The 21,776-nt window shown below is 42.7% G+C and overlaps 1 protein-coding gene across 1 annotated transcript in view; it reads left to right on the forward strand.

The window, feature by feature from the left end:
* fam171a2a (family with sequence similarity 171 member A2a) overlaps positions 1 to 21,776 on the forward strand; it is a 70,604-nt gene that overhangs the window by 38,375 nt on the left and 10,453 nt on the right. The window contains exons 4-5 of the mRNA XM_064988617.1: positions 12,675 to 12,833; positions 13,430 to 13,609. Coding sequence (XP_064844689.1) covers positions 12,675 to 12,833; positions 13,430 to 13,609 — 339 coding nt within the window. The remainder of the gene's footprint in view (positions 1 to 12,674; positions 12,834 to 13,429; positions 13,610 to 21,776) is intronic.

A 21,776-nucleotide genomic window follows, 5' to 3' on the forward strand; every position in this document is an offset into this window, starting at 1 on the left:
ACTCAAATCAACAGCCAGCCTGGTTTACAAAAACAGATAACGCAACACCTCACAAGCCTCTCCCCTATTTTACCTAGATATTTTGTGTGTACTGTATGTATTGATATGTAGGCTGTGTGTGCCATTTCTTTTTATTTATGTAGTTCTGTCCTTGAGCCGTTCTTGTCTATTAATGTTCTGTAATATGTTTCATGTTTTGTGTGGACCCCAGAAATAGTAGCTGCTGCTTTCGCAAAAGCTAATGGGGATTCTAATAAAATTGGGGAAAAATACCTAACCAGTTCCAATGACCAGATTACCCCTGTGTTCTTACTTAGTTAGTCAGGTTTGAATAATACTTTAATTGAATCAGGATGAGATACAGTTACACAACTCTCTTGTTAACACGTTGGAGCATCTGGCAACTTTTATAGAGGGACATGAATGGAGGATGTGGTCGTTTTGCTGACACACATACACTTACACACACACACACACACACTCTCCCACTCTCTCTCTCTCTCAATGCCTCCAGGGTAGTCTCGCTCAGTCAGTTAAGCGAGGAGCAGTTTAGTACGTTTGCTCTGCTGTATCTTTAAGCGGTAGAGACGAGACTCTCAGGAGGACCAAGCACGGTAGTGTGTCACGGCGAGGGTTCTAGTATCAGGGAGAAGACAGACAGTAGATCCCTGTGCTGACGGATAGGAACTGATGAGAGGCCATCTGAAAGTGCAGCTCTCAGTGCTGAGGCTAGTCACCATGGAGACGACCCAGTGGCAGGAAACTAAAGTGTTTTGAAGAGGTGGAGGAGTGCCAGTGAGGGGGGGGGGTACTTTTCAAGCTGTGTTTGACAACCCAAAATGCTGTGTTTGGTAGAATGAGATTGTTGGTGTGACTGTGTACTTGAAAGCATGCAGCACGTGATTGGCGTAATTAAGCTGTGTAATCACAAGGTATGTTAGCTGTTTAGTAAACATTGTAGCCTGTTTGAGTGTTAGTGCATTCTGTGTTATTGTCATTATGGTTGAAACATCATTGCGCAAGTAGTAGCAGCTAATATATATCATTCAAGGACGGCCTGCAATGAATGCATCACTGTACAACCATGATCTTTTTACTTCTTGTGTTACAAAGATTATTCAATATACATTACCCACTTAACACTATCTTTGGCCATAAAACCTACCTGTTAAGTCTCTTGGGTCAGACGTCATGATAATGCATTACTGGCGATAAAGCAGTGTTACACACAATTCATTGGAGCAACACGGAAGGCAAAGTTATCCCCTCGACAGTCTTTTGGTGGAGGCATATGCAGGCTCTGAAGGTATTATGCTGCGAGTGGTTGTTAGCCAGTCATAGGCCCTAGAAGTGTGTCTAAACCTTTACTCATCTGGTTGTGTCTCTTATCTGTGTGCTTCATGATAGGAACCATAGCAGGGATATCAACAAGGCTATTTCTCAGCTATGGCATTGAGCCTGATGTGTCCACATCGACAGGAAAAACCTCCAGGGAAGTGAATTGGTAAAAAATGGGCAAACACATACAGTGTCAGCAGTAAGTGACTATAACATAACTAAAACAAATCATGCTGTGATTCAATCAATCACTGCATCCCAGCTGCACTTCTAACTCAAAAGTCATGCCTTTACAACACACACACACACAACATTATGTAAATTTAGAGTGGCCTCCGCGTCTGGCATATGCTGCTCTGTGGTGGCTACGCTCGGTGATCACACTTTCCCATCATGCCTCCCTCCATATGCTCTGCCCTGTCCATTGTTTTTCTCGATGCTCTGTGATGTCTTACTGAACACCTGGGCCTTGTCCGTTGGTATGGAAACGAGGGAACAAAGGGTACAGAGCGTTCACTAAAATGACAACTTGTTCTATCTCATTCTGCTGTCTCTAAGCCGAGCCATGTCGCAGCATCAAGCCATTTTATATGTTGATTAGTGCTGTGTCATATAGCACAAGTATTCAGCAGCACCCATTTAGTACGAAGCCCTGTCTTTGAGTCTGGATGAGGTAGGGGCATACATTTTTGTGAGTATGGAACATTTCTGGGATCTTTTATTTCAGCTCATGAAACATGGGACCAACACTTTACATGTGGCGTTTATATTTCAATTCAGTGTGTGTGTGTATATATATATATATATATACACACACACACACACACACACACACACACACACACACACACACACACACACACACAGTTGATGTCGGAAGTTTACATACACTTAGGTTGGAGTCATTAAAACTTGTTTTTCAACCACTTCACAAATTTCCTGTTAAACAAACTATAGTTTTGGCAAGTCGGTTAGGACATCTACTATGTGCATGTTCCAACAATTGTTTACAGACAGATTATTTCACATATATAATTCACTGTATCACAATTCCAGTGGGTCAGAAGTTTACATATAACACAAACCGGCTGCGCGCATGCGCCATCTCATCGTGCGCCATCGTGCATAAATGTATTTGGTCCCCCTACACCAAACGTGATCACGACACGCAGGTTAAAATATCAAAACAAACTCTGAACCAATGACATTATTTTGGGGACAGGTCGAAAAGCATTAAACATATGGCAATTTAGCTAGTTAGCTTGCACTTGCTAGCTAATTTGTCCTATTTAGCTAGCTTGCTGTTGCTAGTTAATTTGTCCTGGGATATAAACATTAGGTTGTTATTGTACCTGACATGCACAAGGTCCTCTACTCCGACAATTAAACCACACATAAAACGGTCAGCCAAATTGTTTCTAGTCATCTCTGCTCCTTCCAGGCCTTTTCATCTTTGAACTTATGTGGTGATTGGCATCTAAACTTCCATTGTATTACTACACCGACCGGCAACACAGTTTGTTATTCAATCACCCACGTGGGTATAACCAATGAGGAGATGGCACGTGGGGACCTGCTTCTATAAACCAATGAGGAGATGGGAGAGGCAGGACTTGCAGCGCGATCTGGCAACGCAGACACTCATTGACACGCGCGAGTAGTGTGGGTGCAATAATTGAATAACATAGATGCCTACATTTATTTTGCAACGCACGTGAATCAAGTGGTGTGGTCAGCCTGTAAGTTGACTGTGACTTTAAACAGCTTGGAAAATTCCAGAAAATTATGTCATGGCTTTAGAAGCTTCTGATAGGCTGATTGACATCCGTTGAGTCATTTGGAGGTGTACCTCTAGATTTATTTCAATGGCTGACCTTCAAACTCAGGGCCTCTTTGCTTGACATCATGGGAAAATCAAAATAAATCAGCCAAGACCTCAGAAGGAATTGTAGACCTCCACAAGTCTGATTCATCGTTGGGAGCAATTTCCAAATGCCTCATCACGTTTATCTGTTCAAACCAATAGTAAACACCATGGGACCACACATCTGAAATACCGCTCAGGAAGAAGACGCGTCCTGTCTCCTAGAGATGAACGTACTTTGGTGCGAAAAGTGCAAATCAATCCCAGAACAACAGAAAAGGAACTTGTGAAGATGCTGGAGGAACAGGTACAAAATTATCTATATCCACAGAAAAACGAGTCCTATATCAACTTAACCTGAAAGGCCGCTCAGCAAGGACGAAGCCACTGCTCCAAAACCGGCATAAAAAAGCCAGACTACAGATTGCAACTGCACATGGGGACAAATATCGTACTTGAGATGTGGTACTTTGGTCTGATGAAACCAAAATAGAACTGTTTGGCCATAATGACCATCGTTATGTTTGGAAGAAAAAGGGGGAGGCTTGCAACCGTCATTTGATGCAGCACTCCATCACTCTCCTTCTTGGTCAAATAGCCCTTACACAGCCTGGAGGTGTGTTGGGTCATTGTCCTGTTGAAAAACAAATGACATTACCACAAAGCGCAAACCAGATGGGATGGCGTATCACTGCAGAATGCTGTGGTAGCCATGCTGGTTAAGTGTGCATTGAATTCTAAATAAATAACTAGCAAGCACCACCACACTGCCATACCTCCTCCTCCATGCTTCACAGTTAGAACCACATATGCAGAGATTGTCCATTCACCTACTCCGCGTCTCACAAAGACAAGGAGGTTGGAATCAAAAATCTCAAATTTGTACTCATCAGACCAAGGGACATATTTCCATCAGGCTGATGTCTATTTGCTCATGTTTCTTGGCACAAGCAAGTTTCTTTATTCTTATTGGTATCCTTTTTAGTAGTCGTTTCTTTGCAGCAATTCGACAATGAAGGCCTGATTCACGCAGTCTCCTCTGAACAGTTGATGTTGATGTCTCTTGAACTTTGTGAAGCATTTATTTGTTTCTGAAGCTGGTAACTCTAATGAACTTATCCTCTGCAGCAGAGGTACATCTGGGTCTTCCTTTCCTGTGGTGATCCTCATGAGAGCCAGTTTCATCATAGATCTTGGTGGTGTTTGAGACTGCACCTGAAGAAACTTTCAAAGTTCTAGAAATGTTAAGGTTTGACTGACCTTCATGCCTTAAAGTAATGATGTACTGTCATTTCTCTTTGCTTATTTGAGCTTTTCTTGCCATGATATGGACTTGGTCTTTTACCAAATAGAGCTATCTTGTGTATACCACCCCTACCTTGTTACAACACAACTGATTGGCTCAAATGCATTAAGAAGGAAAGAAATTCCACAAATGAACTTTTAAGGCACACCTGTTAATCGAAATGCATTCCAGGTGACTACCTCATGAAGTTGTTTGAAAGAATGGGTGGTTACTTTGAAGAATCTCAAATATAACATATATTTTGATTTTTTTTTAAACACTTTTGGTTACTACATGATTCCATTTGTTATTTATGTTCATAATTTTGATGTGATCACTATAATTTTACAATGTAGAAAAAAAGTAAAAATAAAGAAAAATCCGTTAATGAGTAGGTGTGTCCAAACTTTTGACTGATACTGTATATGAATTATTACTATTATTGTATTGGGGGGGGGGGGGGCATTTCAACCAGCCCACTCTAATAGAAGATGGTCTGGCCCTTCTGATAATTGTCAGAATTGCCAGACTGCCACTCCACCCATGGGAGTTTGGACATGGTGTGTCCAGCATGATAAAATACCTAGAGAGTGCCTCCAGAAAGACATTGGCAGGCTGTCAAACCATCCCAGACCACAGGCACCTCTGCCCCCTCAGCCAGCCACTGAACTCTAAACTCAATGCGGTTAGCGTTAGCATTGGCTCTACAGCGCAGCGCACAAAGCTGCTCCCCAGTCCTCACTCCTGTGTGTTTTCCAGTCTTGTTGACAGATGGCACGCTTAGGCTGAGCTTTCACCCCCAGCCAAACCCTGGCTCTGGGCAACATCAATAAGACTAGATCACACAATGCAGGGCACCGCCATTCATTAGTCACTTCTAATGGCGGTGCCCCCTCAAGGTCAAAAGCACTCAGTTGTATGCCTGCACCTTTATTGCAGAAGGCAATGCGTCTTCTATCTTCTATGCATGGCCTTACTTTTTGTGAGTGAATGAGTAATTACATTATATGGCCCAATGAAACTACAACACGCTTTGTGAAATGGAGTGCAGTACTTTTAACTGATGAATGGCTGAGTGGAATGAATCAGTGTCCTATTCCCTCTGGGGGTCTCTTCTTAATCTTACTCAACCAGGCTTTCAGCAGACATTTAGGTGATGGATGACCCATGTTCTCTCTTGGGACCCCTACTGCCACTCTCCCCCTTTTGATCCCTTTGACCCCTGCAACCACCCCACCACTCCCTCCATGGCCCTTCCCTCCTCTCAGAGCAGAACCCAAGGAGTGACCCAGTCTGCCTGCCTCTCAGGGCCATTGCAGAGTCCTTTTGAGGTTTGTTTGTGTGAGTCTTCAAACTCCCCTCTCCTCAGTCCTCTTCTCTCTCCAGCTTTCCTTTATGCCATTGCTTCCTCCTCAGTCTGGCTGGGATCCTGCTCTGCTTAACAGACGGGCACTGTTCAGAGCTCCTCATGGCAAGAGGACCCAGAGAGGACCACCTGTACTAACCAATCAGCTCTGTGTTTTCTAGAGCCATGCCCCAGATCACGTCCCTGCCCTGGGCTAGCTTCAGTGAAGGAAAGGCAGCAGCTTGGCCCCTCTGATGGAGGGGGGCTACAGAAGGGAAGGAGCACAGAGGCAGGAAAGGGATGGTGAAGAATAAGAAGTTAAAGCACAGCTCCACCAAGGAGTGGTCTGGCTTCTATGAGGATGTCCCCACTTCACAGGTCCATATAATTATACTGAACACAAATATAAACACACCTGACAGGTGTGGCATATCAAGAAGCTGATGAAACAGCATGATCATTACTCTGGTGCACCTTGTGCTGGGGACAATAAAAGGCCACTCTAGAATGTGCAGTTTTGTCACACAACACAGATAATGTAATGTTAATTTCTCTACCATAGGGATGTCCATGATAGCAATGACAAGTTTCAAGTTCATAGACCACTATGGGATGGATTTACAGTGGTTTAAATGGACACGTAAAATCGGATTTTCTTTTTTATTTATTTGTCTGTAACTCTTTTGGCCAATCCCTTTAGCTTTTTTTCCCTCTCAAACTATGTTAAGCCGTGTACGATTTAGACTCATTTGGTCATATGATTCATGAGAGGAAGATTTTTTTTTAAATCATATTTTTGCTAATGCATGCGCTAATAAGTATCTAATGGTATAGTGTGGCCATCTTTGAATGCATCAGCATTATTTTCTCAATCTCTTTAGGGACTATTGTGATGAGTCCAAAGACCAACTTTGGAGTGAATCTGACAAATGTTTTCTGATTATTTGAAGCATTAGCGTTACATAGTTCCAAAAGTTTTTTTTTAAGATATCAATGCCAAACTTTATTGTTCATCATGTTAATGTCTTTGATCACGTACAAACTCTCAGGTTGAAGTGGATTTACAAAGGATTTACACTGAACAAAAATATAAATGCAACATGCAACAATTTCTAAGATTTTACTGAGTTACAGTTCATATAACAAATCAGTCAATTGAAATAAATTCATTAAGCCCTAACACGCTGTCATGCGCGTTGATCCAGAGCATCCCAAACATGTTCAATGGGTGGCATACTCTGGTGAGTAAGAACTGGGATATTTTCAGTTTCGAGGAATTGTGTACAGATCCTTGCGACGTGGGCGTCCGTTATCATGCTGAAACATGAAGCGATGACGGCTGAATGGCACAAAAGTACGCCTCGGGTCCTCGTCACAGGATCTCTGTGCATTCAAATTGCCATGAATAAAATGCAACCGTGTTTGTTGTCCGCAGCTTATGCCTGCCACCGCCACAATGGGGCACTCTGTTCACAACGTTGACATCAGCAAACCACTCGCCCACACAACGCCATACACGCGGTCTGCCATCTGCCCGGAACAGTTTAAATTGGGATTAATCAGTGAAGAGCACATTTCTCCAGTGTGCCAGTGACCATCGAAGGTCAGAATTTGCCAACTGAAGTCGGTTACGTAGCCGAACTGCAGTCAGATCAAGAGCCTGGTGTGGACGACGAGCACGCAGATGAGCTTCCCAGGTGTTCTGCGGTTGTGAGGCTAGTTGGACATACTGGTAAATTCTCGAAAATGAAGTTGGATGCAGCTTATGGTAGAGAAATTAACATTACATTCTCAGGTAACAGCTCTGGTGGACATTTCTGCAGTCAGTATGCCAATTGCACGCACCCTCAAATTGAGACATCTGTGGCATTGTGTTGTGTGACAAAACTGGACATTTTTAGTGGCCTTTTATTGTCCCAGCACAAGGTGCACCGGTGTAATGGTCATGCTGTTTAATCAGATTTTTGATATGCCACACCTGTCAGGTGGATGGATTATCTTGGCAAAGTTGATATGCTCACTAACAGGGATGTAAATAAATTTGTGCACAACATTTTAGAGAAATAAATTTTTTGTGCTTTTGGAACATTTCTGGTAAATTTTATTTCAGCTGGGACCAACACTACATGTTGCATTGATATTTTTGTTCACTATAAATGGACACACAAAATCAGATTTCCTGATTTATCAATAACTCAGCCATATCTTAACCAAGCTTTTCTCAAATGATGTTAAAAGATCTACCATGGACCTACATACCTGAATGTTGTGTTATTTGCACTTATGGTTCATGAGAAGAAGTTCCACGATGGAGGAAAATCTATCTTGAAAGACCTAATGGGTCTTTGAGGCAAATTTGTTCAGCATGAGGAAAGACGCCTACATACAATGACTGTTCAATGATCCAAGACCAGCTCAGTTAATCCCTACCATTGTGACAATGAATCGTCATAATGCTGCATCAAATGTACATGATCCTAGAGGCATTGACAAACATAATGTAAGTAACTTCATTTATGTGCCCCTAATTGCACCGAATACTTCTGTTTATCCTACAGCTATTGTATGCAGTAATCATGAGCCTATGAACCAGAGTTACACTGTTAGCACTGAGGTGGTGTGCCCTAGTAGGAAGACCACTTTTTGCAGCTCACCCTGCACTACCAGCTCCAATATAACTAACATGAGTAAGTCTACTTCTGATAAACTTGCCAGTAAAGCATTAAAAACAATCAAGCAACCCAGAAAAGTGCTAAAAATAGCCCATATTAACATAAGCAGCCTGAGAAACAAGGCCCATGAAGTCAAGAACTTGCTTGTAACAGATGACTTTGATATTCTGACTATCTTTGAGACTCACTTAGATAATACCTTTGATACAGTGGTAGCAATACATGGTTATAACATCTACCGAAAAGACAGAAATGCCAACGGGGGCGGTGTTGCGGTCTTTATTCAGAATCCACATTCCTGTTTAGCTTAGAGACAATCCAATGTTAAATATTGTTGAAGTAATATGGCTACAGGTTCATCTGCCTCACCTAAAGCCCATTCTTGTGGGAAGCTGCTATAGACCAAGTGCTAACAGTCAGTATCTGGATAATATGTGTGAAATGCTTGATAATGTATGTGATATCAAAAGAGAGCTTTATTTTCTGGGTGATTTAAATTTTGACTGGCTATCATCAAGCTGCCCACTCAAGAAAAAACTTCAAACTATAACCAGTGACTACAACCTGATTCAGGTTGTCAGTCAACCTACCAGGGTAGTTACAAACAGCACAGGAATTAAATCATCAACATGTATTGATCACATCTTTACTAATGCTGAAGAAATTTGCTTTAAAATGGTATCCAAATCCATAGAATGTAGTATTCACAATATAATAGCCATATCTAGGAAAACCAAAGTTCCAAAGGCTGGGCCTAATATAAGAGGTCACACAATAAGTTTTGTAGTGATTCATATGTTGATAATGTAAAGAATATTTGCTGGTCTGTGGTGTGTAATGAGGAGCAACCAAATGCTGCACTTGACACATTTATGAAATTGCTTATTCCAGTTACTAATAAGCATGCAACCATTTAAGAAAATGACTGTTAAAATTGTTAAATACCCTTGGCTTGATGAGGAATTGACTAATAATATGGTTGAGAGGGATGAGGCAAAAGGTATGACAAATAAGTCTGGCAGCCCAACTGATTGGCAAACATACTGCAAATTAAAAAAATCATGTGACTAAAAATAAACTATACTATGAAACAGATCAATTATATAAAGAATGATAGTAAAAAGCTTTGGGGAACCTTAAATTACATTTGGGGGGGCAACTTGGCTCCATCATTCATTGAATCAGATGGCTCATTCACCAGAAAGCCCACTGATATTGCCAACTGCTTTAATGACACTTTCATTGACAAGATAAGCAAACTCCGCAACAAACGCTGACGCTACACATCCAAGTATATCGGACCAAATTATGAAAGACAAGAATTGTACTTTAGAATTCCGTAAAGTCAATGTGGAAGAGGTGAAATAATGATTGTTGCCTATCAACAATGACAAGCCACGGGCGCTGACAATCTGGATGGAAATTACTGAGGATAATAGCAGATGATATTGCCACATCTTCCATTTAAGCCTACTAGAAAGTGTGTGCCCTCAAGACTGGTGAGAAGCTAAAGTCATTCCGCTACCCAAGAATGGTAAAGCCCCCTTTGATCGGCTATTTGAGTCAGTAAACAGCCTGTTACCAACCCTTAGTAATCTTTTGGGAAAAAATTGGACCAGATACAATGCTATTTCACAGTAAAACAAATTGAAAACAGACTTTCAGCATGCTTATATAGGGAAGGACACTCGAACAAGCACAGCACTTACACAAATGACTGATGATTGGCTGAGAGAAATTGATGATAAAATGATTGTAGGGGCTGTCTTGTTGGACTTCAGTGCAGCTTATGACATTATCGATCATAGTTTGTTGCTGGAAAAACATGTGTTATGGCTTTAATGTGGACAAATAGTTACTTGTCTAACAGAACACAGGCGGTGTTCTTAATGGAAGCCTCTCAAACGTAATTTAGGCAGAATCAGGAATTCCCCGGGAGATCTCTTTAGGCCCCTTGCCTTTTAAAATGTTTACTCACGACATGCCACTGACTTTGAGTAAAGCCAGAGTATCTATGTATGAGGATGACTCAACACTATACACGTCAGCTACTCCAGCGACTGAAATGACTGCAACACTTAACATAGAGTTGCAGTTAGTTTCAGAGTGGGTGGCAAGAAATAAGTTAGCCTTAAATATTTCTAAAGGTAAAATCATTGTATTTGGGACAAAACATTCACTAAACCATAAACCTTAACTAAATCTTGTAATGCATGTGGACGTTGAGGTGACTAGACTGCTTGGAGTAATCCTGGATTGTAAAACTGTCATGGTCAAAACATATTGATATAATAGTAGCTAAGATGGGGAGAAGTATGTCCACAATAAAGCGTTGCTCTACCTTCTTAACAACACTATCAACAAGGCAGGTCCTACTGGCCCTATTTTGTCGCACCTTGACTACTGTTCAGTCGTGTGGTCAAGTGTCACGAAAAAGGACTTAGGAAAATTGCAATTGGCTCAGAACTGGGCAGCACGGCTGGCCTTTGGATGTACACAGAGCTAATATTAATACTATGCATGTCAATCTCTCCTGGCTCAAAGTGGAGGGGAGATTGACTTCCTCACTACTTGTATTTATGTGAGGTACTGACATGTTGAATGCACCGAGCGATCTGTCTAAACTACTAGCACACAGCTCGGACACCCATGCATACCCCACAAGACATGCCACAAGGGGTCTCTTCACATTCCCCAAGTCCAGCACAGACTATGGGAGGCACACAGTACTACATGGAACTCTATTCCACATCAAGTATCTGATGCAAATAGTAAAATTTGTTTAAAAAACACCTTATGGAACAGCAGGGACTGTGAAGCAACACAAACATAGGCACAAACACATGCATACAAACACGATAACATACGCACTATACACACACATACACATGGATTTAGTACTGTAAATATGTGGTAGTGGTAGAGTAGGTACCTGAGGGGGCACAGTGTGTTGTGAAATCTCTGAATGTTTTGTAATGTTTTAAAATTTTATGAACTGCCTTAATTTTGCTGGACCCCAGGAAGAGTAGCTGCTGCCTTGGCAAATACAACGTTTCAAGTATTTAGATCAAACAGGGCGACAGATATGAGGGTTTAAATGAGACCGCTTATAGCAAACGGTGGCATTCTTATTGACCAAGTTACTCATGGCATCTAGTTACTCATGGCACCTAGTTTCTCTGTGCCAAATTAGAAAAATAGTTACCAATCTATGCTTGAGTTATTTGACAATGTCAACAACAACAACAATTATTCAGAGAATAACAATAGGTTTCAACCCGTAATGAGAGTAGAAAAAAGATTAAGAGGTATCATCTCCAATGCCGGGACAGAGAAGGTGTCAAATGGGGATATGTGAGTGAAAAGACAAACTGAACACGTCTCACAGGGATTGACAAAGAGAACCTGAGAAAAGAAGTGCCAACAAGCTACTCTAGAGATGAGGTGGAATGGAACGATGAGGGAGGGAGAAGGAGGAGGAGGGGGGGGGGGTGGGGGGGGGGGGGGATTGGGGGGGGAGAGAGAGTGGGGGAGAGAGAGGGATACTACAATACAGCCGGCCTGGGGTGTTCAGTATAGTATAGACCCTCTGCATGGACATGCTCGCCTGGCTGTCTGCACAGATCAGGCCCCATGGTCACCAAATACTAATCATATTAGACAAGTGGCACCATTACGAGGGGCCAGTGTATTTTTAGGCCTCTTTTTTTCCCCTTGTGGCAAGTCGAATCAAACGGGGAGAATGGGATTATAGTATGACAGGCAGGTAGACTGTTGTCCAACCTGCAAGGTTAGTCACTATTGTCTTACTATAGACCAGCAAATCCTGCTAGCTGTCACAATCCCTGGATGCTGCTACTGTATGTGTGCTGGTTGTCATTTCAATTTGAGGGTTTGATTGATCCCGTGGTTAGGTTCTGTATAATCTGAATAAATTATACATAAATAATGTTATTCTATTATTACTAGTATTATAAACAGTATCTATATTCCATGAAAACTGTCTACAACTCTTCACTTTGTATTATCCTATTTCATAGGCCATATGATTGACACACCAATGCCGTAAACATTATGCTGCTTGTTCAGTTGCACCCCCAATCTCAGACTCCTTCTCTCTCTCCCCTCCTTCCTCCACTTTCTCTCCTCTCTCACCCCTTCCCCCTCCAGGAGTCAAAAACCAGCCATGGATACAGCTCCAGAGGAAAGCAGTGACTATGGCCCTCAACTCTACCAACCCAGAGCTCTCTGCTGTGCTGACCTCCGCACAGAGTCAGTATGAGATAGGAGGTTTCCCCTACCCCTTGGGCCTGGAGAGCAATGCCACCGGTGAGAAATAGAGGGGGGGGGTGGAGGGTGGTTTGGGACGGTGGAAGAAGAGAGGGCGGACAGAGGGATGGGGGGAGAAGGAGGGAGGGGAACAGGAGGATTGAAAAGGAGAAGGGAGGTGGGAAACAGGAGATGAGATAGGAAGAGATGGGTGGATGGAGGGGAATACATGGGTAAAAGACAGACTGCAAATGCAGAATTGCTCAAGTGGAAAATCCAGAGATTTTGACACAAATAGATTTCTGTCAAAAACTCCCAAATTATGAGAAATGATGGCAGGAAACCATGGGAGAAGTATGATTACATAGTATTATGTCTGAGTGTCTTGAATGATGAGAAGCCAATGCATAGTGTCTGTTGGAAAGACTCTTCTGACAAGTGTAAACCAGGTCAACCATGATGATGATGATGCCTTAGAATGGTGAACAAGCGGTAAAATGCTGAGGGTGAATATTGTGATGTTTGCATGGTGACGGTAGCGTTGGCGTTATTTGTGTTGAGAAGCGTGGTAGCGAGCCTTGTTTATGATTTTCTACTGTCAGGTTCCACACCACACTGGTGTTTGGTCTAAAGACCTTTGTGTCGTCTCTCACCAGGGGCTAACAGTAGCTGGGTGGGCCTGACTGCGGTGGCGGCGGTCAATGCCCAGCTCTTCAGTCGTAACGGGACCAGTGTTCAGGTGTGGGACCCCGTCCATATCTGCATCCCCCTGCCCTTAGACACACCCCTGCAGACAGCCACCAGTGTCCCCGTGTGGAGGTTCGATGACAAGACAGGTAAAGGGAACCACTCACCATCATAGCTGAGCAATACTGAGATCCCTCCATGTACAAGTGTCATCAATTTGTTTGATAGAGTGCTGACTCTTGAGTGCTGTCAGTTGAAAATGGTTTCCCTAAAAAAAAAAAAAACGTCCTTGTATACAGAAACATCCTCGTACATACTTTAGCCAGTTTCATTTGTTCATCAACATTGGGCTTACTGCTATACTCAAATACATACATAAAAATCCCTGTCAATAAAACAAACTGCCATTGATAGTAAGCCACCGTCCGTCGGACCACAAATCTAAGGCATATAAATGGCAGTGGTCTGAGCTTGGAAAGGGGCGAATAAGAGGAACCTCCAGTCTATCTGCTCTAACTATGGCTGCCTGTACTCCCAGCTGGTCACAGGTAGCCTGTTTCAACCAGACTGAACGCTGTGCCCAGCAGTGTTTTCCTCAGTTCAGTGTAGTTTACCCAGGCTAGCTGATCCTGTCTCACATGGGTTTATCCTCTTCCGCGCTGCTCCTCAGTGTCTAAAATATCGCAGTTCACTTGGCTGACAGTACTGTTATACAACTGCTGTGCATGCTTTCATAGGGAGGGAGCCACACAATGCTCTCCATCTCTTTCTCTCTTACACATCTCTCTCTTTCTGTCTCTCTCTCTCTCTCTCTCACACACACAAACACACTCTTTCTCCCGTTCATTCTGTCTCCCCCTCTCACGCTCTCTTTCTCTTACATACACACTCTCTCTGCCTCTCTCTTGCTCTGCATCTGCATCCCTCTCTCTCCCTCTTGCTTTCTCTCTCTTTTTAATTTTTAATTTAAACGTAACCTTTATTTAACTAGGCAAGTCAGTTAAGAACAAATTCTTATTTACAATGACGTCCTACACTGGCCAATGTTGTGCGCTGCCCTATGGGACTCCCAATCACGTCCGGATGTGATACAGCCTGGAATCAAACCATGGACTGTAGTGACGCCTCTTGCACTGAGATGCTGTGCCTTAGACCGCTGCTTCACTCAGGAGCCCCCTCTTTCTCTCTCACTCACACACTCTCTCTGCCTCTCTTTCTCTCTCTCTGCCTCTCTCTCTTTCTCTCTCTCTCACACACTCTCTCTGCCTCTCTCTTTCTCTCTCACTCACACACTCTCTCTGCCTCTCTCTCTTTCTCTCACTCTCTCTCTGCCTCTCTCTCTTTCTCTCTCACTCACTCACTCACTCTCTCTGCCTCTCTCTCTTTCTCTCTTTCTCTCTCTCTCACTCACACACTCTCTCTTTCTCTCTCTCTCACACACTCTCTCTGCCTCTCTCTCTTTCTCTCTCACTCACTCACACACTCTGCCTCTCTCTTTCTCTCTCACTCACACACTCTCTCTGCCTCTCTCTCTTTCTCTCTCTCTCACACACTCTCTCTGCCTCTCTCTCTTTCTCTCTCACTCACACACTCTCTCTGCCTCTCTCTCTTCTCTCTCTCTCATACACTCTCTCTGCCTCTCTCACTCACACACTCTCTCTGCCTCTCACTCACACACTCTCTCTGCCTCTCTCTCTTTCTCTCTCACTCACACACTCTCTCTGCCTCTCTCTCTTTCTCTCTCACTCTCACACTCTCTCTGCCTCTCTCTCTTTCTCTCTCACTCACACACTCTCTCTGCCTCTCTCTCTTTCTCTCTCACTCACACACTCTCTCTGCCTCTCTCTCTTTCTCTCTCACTCACACACTCTCTCTGCCTCTCTCTCTTTCTCTCTCTCTCACTCACACACTCACTTTCCTCCGTTGCTTTATGCAGTGGTGTAAAGTACGTAAGTAAAAAATACTTTCAAGTACTACTTAAGTAGTTTTTTGGGGGTATCTGTACTTTTATTTATATATTTTTTACTACTTTTACTTTTACTTCATTACATTCCTTAGGAAAATATTGTACTTTTTACTACATACATTTTCAATGACACCCAAAAGTACTGGTTACATTTTGAATGCTTAGCAGGACAGGAAAATAGTCAAATTCACACACTTATCAACCGAACATCCCTGGTCATCCATACTTCCTCTGATCTGGCGGACTCACTAAACACACATGCTTTGTTTGTAAATTATGTCTGAATGTTGGAGTGTGCCTGTGGCTTTCCGTAATTAAAAAGAAAAAAATGGTTCCATCTGCTCTGCTTAATATAAGGAATTTGAAATGATTGATACTTTTACTTTTGATACTGAAGTATATTTTAAACCAAGTACTTTTAGACTTTTATTCAAGTAGAATTTTACTGGGTGACTTTTACTTTTACTTGAGTTATTTTCTATTAAGGTATCTTTACTTTTACTCAAGTATGATAGTTGGGTACTTTTTCCACCACTGGCTTTATGGAACCGATGCCTAAAAACTCCAGACCAGGGTTGTTTCTTGTCCTGACAACCGGTCCGGACTTCCCATGGCAGCCATTGTTCCAGTGTGTCTGAACCGGAACATGCAGATCACTGCAGATCTCATTGACATGCCTGGCCTTTCCCTACCGAGATTCACATTACCATAACTATGCTGAAGAAACCCTGGTAAACACTTCCTATGAAAGTCCTCTTCATCACGCAGTATGGATTTAGTCATAGATGTTTATGAGCAGTTATTAGTGCCTATGTTGTGCATTATTATGCATGATTCATAGCATTCTAAATGTGCTTATAATGCATTATGAAGAGGGTATTCATAGGAAGTGTTACCGAAGCCATGGGCATCTTTCTACAGATCTCCATGATAACCTCAACTTCTTGAAGTTGGATGTCAAGGATGGGACAGTACACAATGGACTGAGAAGAGCAAGTCTAATGAATCAAAAGTAATAACCAACCAGACACTTGCCCTGTCTGGATATGTCTTCCCAAGGGTAGATGATGAAGCACCTATCTGGCAGGCTCCATTTGGATTCCCGGGGTCCTTCCATGATTGTATCTTCAATACAGAGAGCAATATGCATGCACAACTCGGGAACTATCGCATTTAGAAATCATGGACATGCATTGATCGGCAGATCCCAATGATGCACAACAGATGGGTGTGTCATTCCGATACCATAGTTGTGGGTTCAATGTGCAGCAAACATGAAAACAGACTGTGTGAACATCCCTTTTTAACACCCTGTGGGAAAACTGCAGCTGAAGAGTGTTGTTGTCCTGAAGCCTGATGATGTGATTAGGCCTGTAATGTAGCTCCAGGAGGCCTGGGACAGAGGAGGCAATGTTCCCCACCTCTCTGGTCCTATGTTGCCACGGTGACATGTTATGAGATGCAAACAGAGACACAGATGGACGGAGGAGGGAGGGAGGAGAGGTTTGAAGGGTTAGTGTTTTTGAGTAGAGGAGAAAGGGGACAACAAAGCTGTGGTGGAGGGAGAGATTTTGGATAGTGGGATGAGCTGGTCTGTTGGAGTTAGCTGTAGGCTATTGCTCACATCCTGTCAGGGTGGCTAAGATGACTGAGGATTAATGGTTGTGAGTGCTGACCCTAACGTTCAGTGTTGGGACAAAACAAGTTACTGAGCTTGGGACAAAACAGGTTACCCCCCACTAACAACAATCTCTCACACTCGGGCTCCATTAAGTGGCTTATATTGTTGGTATTTGTGGGTGTGGAATATAGTAGTTTGCTCAAATTCGATGCATGCAAATGTTTTACTCTGTACCGTAGATGAGAGTAAATGGAAATCAAATCTTTACAGTAAAACCCAAAAGAACAATATAGCACAGGATTTAAGCAAACTGATTAGTCAAACAGAGCGTTGCAGCGTGAGGTTCATGCATTATTTAACTGTATGGGTTTTATTCAACCGTCCACTAAGTGGGAGGCCCAGAGCTCATATCTCATTATCTGCAGTGACGAACGAACAGTTAGCTAGGTGGTGAGAGGCTTACTGATTATAATGTGGACACCAGGGTGGATGAGTTGTTTAACCGTGTCATCTCTAAAGGGGTCACCTCTAATTCCACCATGCACACACACATACACACACCCTGCTCTGGGGATGTGGGCTTTTGTTTGCTTAAGAGGGAAGAGTGCCCCCCACTGACCCTCATGTAGTACTGCAGCAAGTGGTGTCCTACAGTATGTCTCGAGTGCTCTATACAGTATTTCACTATATATTGTATACATAAAAGCGGGTTCACTTCTGGATAACAGTGCGTAGGAATAAGGAATTCTTTGTTTCCGTCATGGTTTAGTTTATGTCCAACGAAGTCACGTTCTTTCCCTGAGTTATCCTGAGATTTCCCAGACCTATGCAGAAGCAGTAAACCTGAAAGTTTCTACTCAAAACAAATCAAGTAACATCGCAGGTTCACCCAATGTCAACAAGTACTAGACAGGTAGAATCCCAAACTGAATTCCACACAGAGCAATAAAATAAACTCCCGTGGAGCTTTAAGATCAGTGTTGAGTAGAGAAATGGGCCTCTCGTCTAGTATGCCCAGGGGCCCTCTAGATTTATGAGTTACTGTAAGTCTGGATGCCTGGGCCTCTCTTCCAGAGTCAGGTTTTACACCAGATTTCTCTCTCACACACACACACTCCACTCCTCCAGTGTGCCAGGTTACACTTGCAAGACTTTGTGCTAAGGCTTTAAATCCACAATGTTATTTGTAGATGTTTGGGGCAGAAGGGGAAGTTTGGGAAACCTGCCAGGAGCACTCGGAATACTCTAGCAAATAGAATCAGGTGCTGCCATGGAAGCCTTTAGTTGGTGGGTACTGTAGTGTACTGTGGCACTGTGACAGATCTATCAAGGAAGAGCTAAATGGGCTGTAATGCCAGTCTACATTGAGACTGAGAGGAAATTAGATTTTAGAGTGAAACATGGAGAAGATTAATATTCATTGGACGTGGGTGGATGGCCAGAGTGAGCTGCCGCTGAAGAGAGATATTGGATTTGTTTCGGACTGAATCACACGTTTGTGTGTATGTGGGTGTGCGTGCAGTCTGTGCATATCCATTTGCACATATGCATGACTCATGAGTGCAAGAGAAAATGCAGTGTGATGATGAGTCAAAAAAGTTGAATCAAAGTTGAACATGACCCTTTCGTCAGGCGGGAGGAAAACTCTTTCTTTCTCTCTCTCTCTCTCTCTGTCTATGATGACCCCTCCCATGTGATCTCCTCCCATCCTCCTCCTTCAAGGCGTCTTTAAAAGGGAAAGGAGGAGGAAGAAGGACGACACAGTGTTTCTTGTTCCATATAGCCCAGGAGACTCTAAATCAGAGGCGCCATTATCTCTCCAGACTCAGCTGTGTGTCTGTGTTTGTTTTGGAGACGGATCACATGCATGCACACACTCTGTCAGGGGGTTGTGGGGGGTGGCTTGGAAATCCCCCTGCCTTATACTGAGGAGATAAACAGAAGCCCCTACTACTGTTCATCAGTGCGCATGGCGACCTCTAGTGGTCGACATACAGAACTACATCCATGGTCGAGCACTTCCGAGATAAGTGATCTGGCATGACACACATTCACACTTCAATTCACTCTCACCTCCCTTTTACCCTACTTTAGAGGATTGTTGAGTGTGTTTCTATTCACACCACTTATGTTGTGTTAATTAAAGCTTGGCTCAATATGTAGCCTAGAAGTCCTATGTTGACTTCTCAGGTGGTTCAATGTTTGAGGTTGTGGATGCCAGATCGTCTATTAATGTCTAAAAATATATGTACTGTAGCCAATGGGCAGTAAAGCTGGCCTAATGGATTTTCAGGCCTCCGTCTGTATTCACAAAGCGTCAGTAGAAGTGCTGATCTAGGATCAGTTTTGACTTTTAGATCATAATGAATAAGATGACCTGATCCTAGATCAGCACTTTTAATTAATACAGGCCCTGGTTGTATTGCTGCTGTGATGACAAAGGCAATATATTCACAGACTTCCCTTGCCTGGGGTATTAGCACTAAAAGAGTCAAAACAGATGATATTGATCTAATAGTTATTTAAGCTAATAGTTGTATTGCTTATTTGAATTGAAAGGTAATGTTATGTTTATTTTTTTCAAATATGTTATTAATCATAAGCTATATCTTACTTTAAACTTGACATTTTTATTTTAGACCACTGTTTGCATTCTCCCCTACAATGTGTTAAAATTATTCAGGGCACTTGCATAAGTAACATGTAGGCCTAATCATAACCTGCTTCTGTGTTTGTTTTCTGCAAAGTGAAAATGCTAATGAGAATGACAGAAATTAAAACTATTTTAGGAGCGGGAGGATGATGTAGAAGGGGACCTTGGGTGTACTGTGGGCAGAGGTCTCCCTGTCAAGACGCATTAAGCTACTGAATCCTGACCCTCTCCTCAGGGCGCCTGGCATCATGGGAAATGGTTCTTCCTTTCTCTTTTTTTTGTGACCAAGTTTTTATTTCTTTTCTCTTATTTATTTCTTAAAATAAAAAAAAATCCCCCTCGCTCCTCTTTTGTTATTGTGGTTATGGTCAGAAAGCATCTCCCTGGACTCAAAGCTGTCTTCCTTCCCTGAATCACGTTATTCGCTCATCATTTGTGTATGTTCTGTACTGACGAGCTACGCATCACTGGATATGAATGCATAACACCGCTGGCCTTATAATGTGAAGTTACAGATTCACAGCACACGTTCAGTACAATAACTATGGAGCTGTTCCATCTGCTCACTCCAGGATTACATAGAATATATTGTGTACAGTGGGGAGAACAAGTATTTGATACACTGACGATTTTTATAGGTTTTCCTACTTACAAAGCACGTAGAGGTCTGTAATTTTTTATCATAGGTACTCTTCAACTGTGAGAGACGGAATCTAAAACAAAAATCCAGAAAAGCACATTGTATGATTAAGTAAGTAATTAGCATTTTATTACATGACATAAGTATTTGATCACCTACCAACCAGTAAGAATTCAGTTTTTTCCTTAAGAGTCCCTCATGTTCTCCACTCATTACCTGTATTAACTGCACCTGTTTGAACTCGTTACCTGTATAAAAGACAACGGTCCACACACTCAATCAAACAGACTCCAACCTCTCCACAATGGCCAAGACCAGAGAGCTGTGTAAGGACATCAGGGATCAATTTTAGACCTGCACAAGGCTGGGATGGGCTACAGGACAATAGGCAAGCAGCTTGGTGAGAAGGCAACAACTGTTGGCGCAACTATTCGAAAATGGAAGAAGTTCAAGATGACGGTCAATCATCCTGGGTCTGGGGCTCCATGCAAGATCTCACCTTGTGGGGCATTAATGATCATGAGGAAGGCGAGGGATCAGCCCAGAACTACATGGCAGGACCTGGTCAATGACCTGAAGAGAGCTGGGACCACAGTCTCAAAGAAAACCATGAGTAACACACTACGCCTCATGGATTAAAATCCTGCAGCGCACGCAAGTTCCCCCTGCTCAAGCCAGCGCATGTCCAGGCCCGTCTGAAGTTTGCCAATGACCATCTGGATGATCCAGAGAAGGAATGGGAGAAGGTCATGTGGTCTGATGAGACAAAAATATAGCTTTTTGGTCTAAACTCCACTCACCGTGTTTGGAAGAAGAAGAAGGATGAGTACAACCCCAAGAACACCATCCCAACTGTGAAGCATGGAGGTGGAAACATCATTCTTTGGGGATGATTTTCTGCAAAGAGGACAGAACGACTGCAGAATGAGTGCAGAGCAGGGATACTCACACAAATACACTGCTCAACAAAAATAAAGGGAACACTAAAATAACACATCCTAGATCTGAATGAATTAAATATTCTTATTAAATACTTTTTTCTTTACATAGTTGAATGTGCTGACAACAAAATCACACAAAAATTATCAATGGAAATCAAATTTATCAACCCATGGAGGTCTGGATTTGGAGTCACACTCAAAATCTAAGTGGAAAACAGGCATCCACGTTGATGTAATGTCCTTAACCTCTTGATGCTGATCATTTTTGGATGAAAAACGTTGATTTTGTCACAAAAAATGCTCGACTATGCATACAATTGATATCTTTCAAAGAAAACACTCTGACGTGTCCAGAACTACCAAGATATTTTCTGTGCGTGCCCTAGAACGTGAGCTTCAGGCAAAACCAAGATGAGACGGCATCCAGGAAATGAGCAGGATTTTTGAGGCTCTGTTTTCCAAAATGCGAGAGGAGTAAGTCTGCCCTTTCTGTCG

Source organism: Oncorhynchus masou, chromosome 15, assembly GCF_036934945.1.
Source record: "Oncorhynchus masou masou isolate Uvic2021 chromosome 15, UVic_Omas_1.1, whole genome shotgun sequence".
Classification (NCBI taxonomy): domain Eukaryota; kingdom Metazoa; phylum Chordata; class Actinopteri; order Salmoniformes; family Salmonidae; genus Oncorhynchus; species Oncorhynchus masou.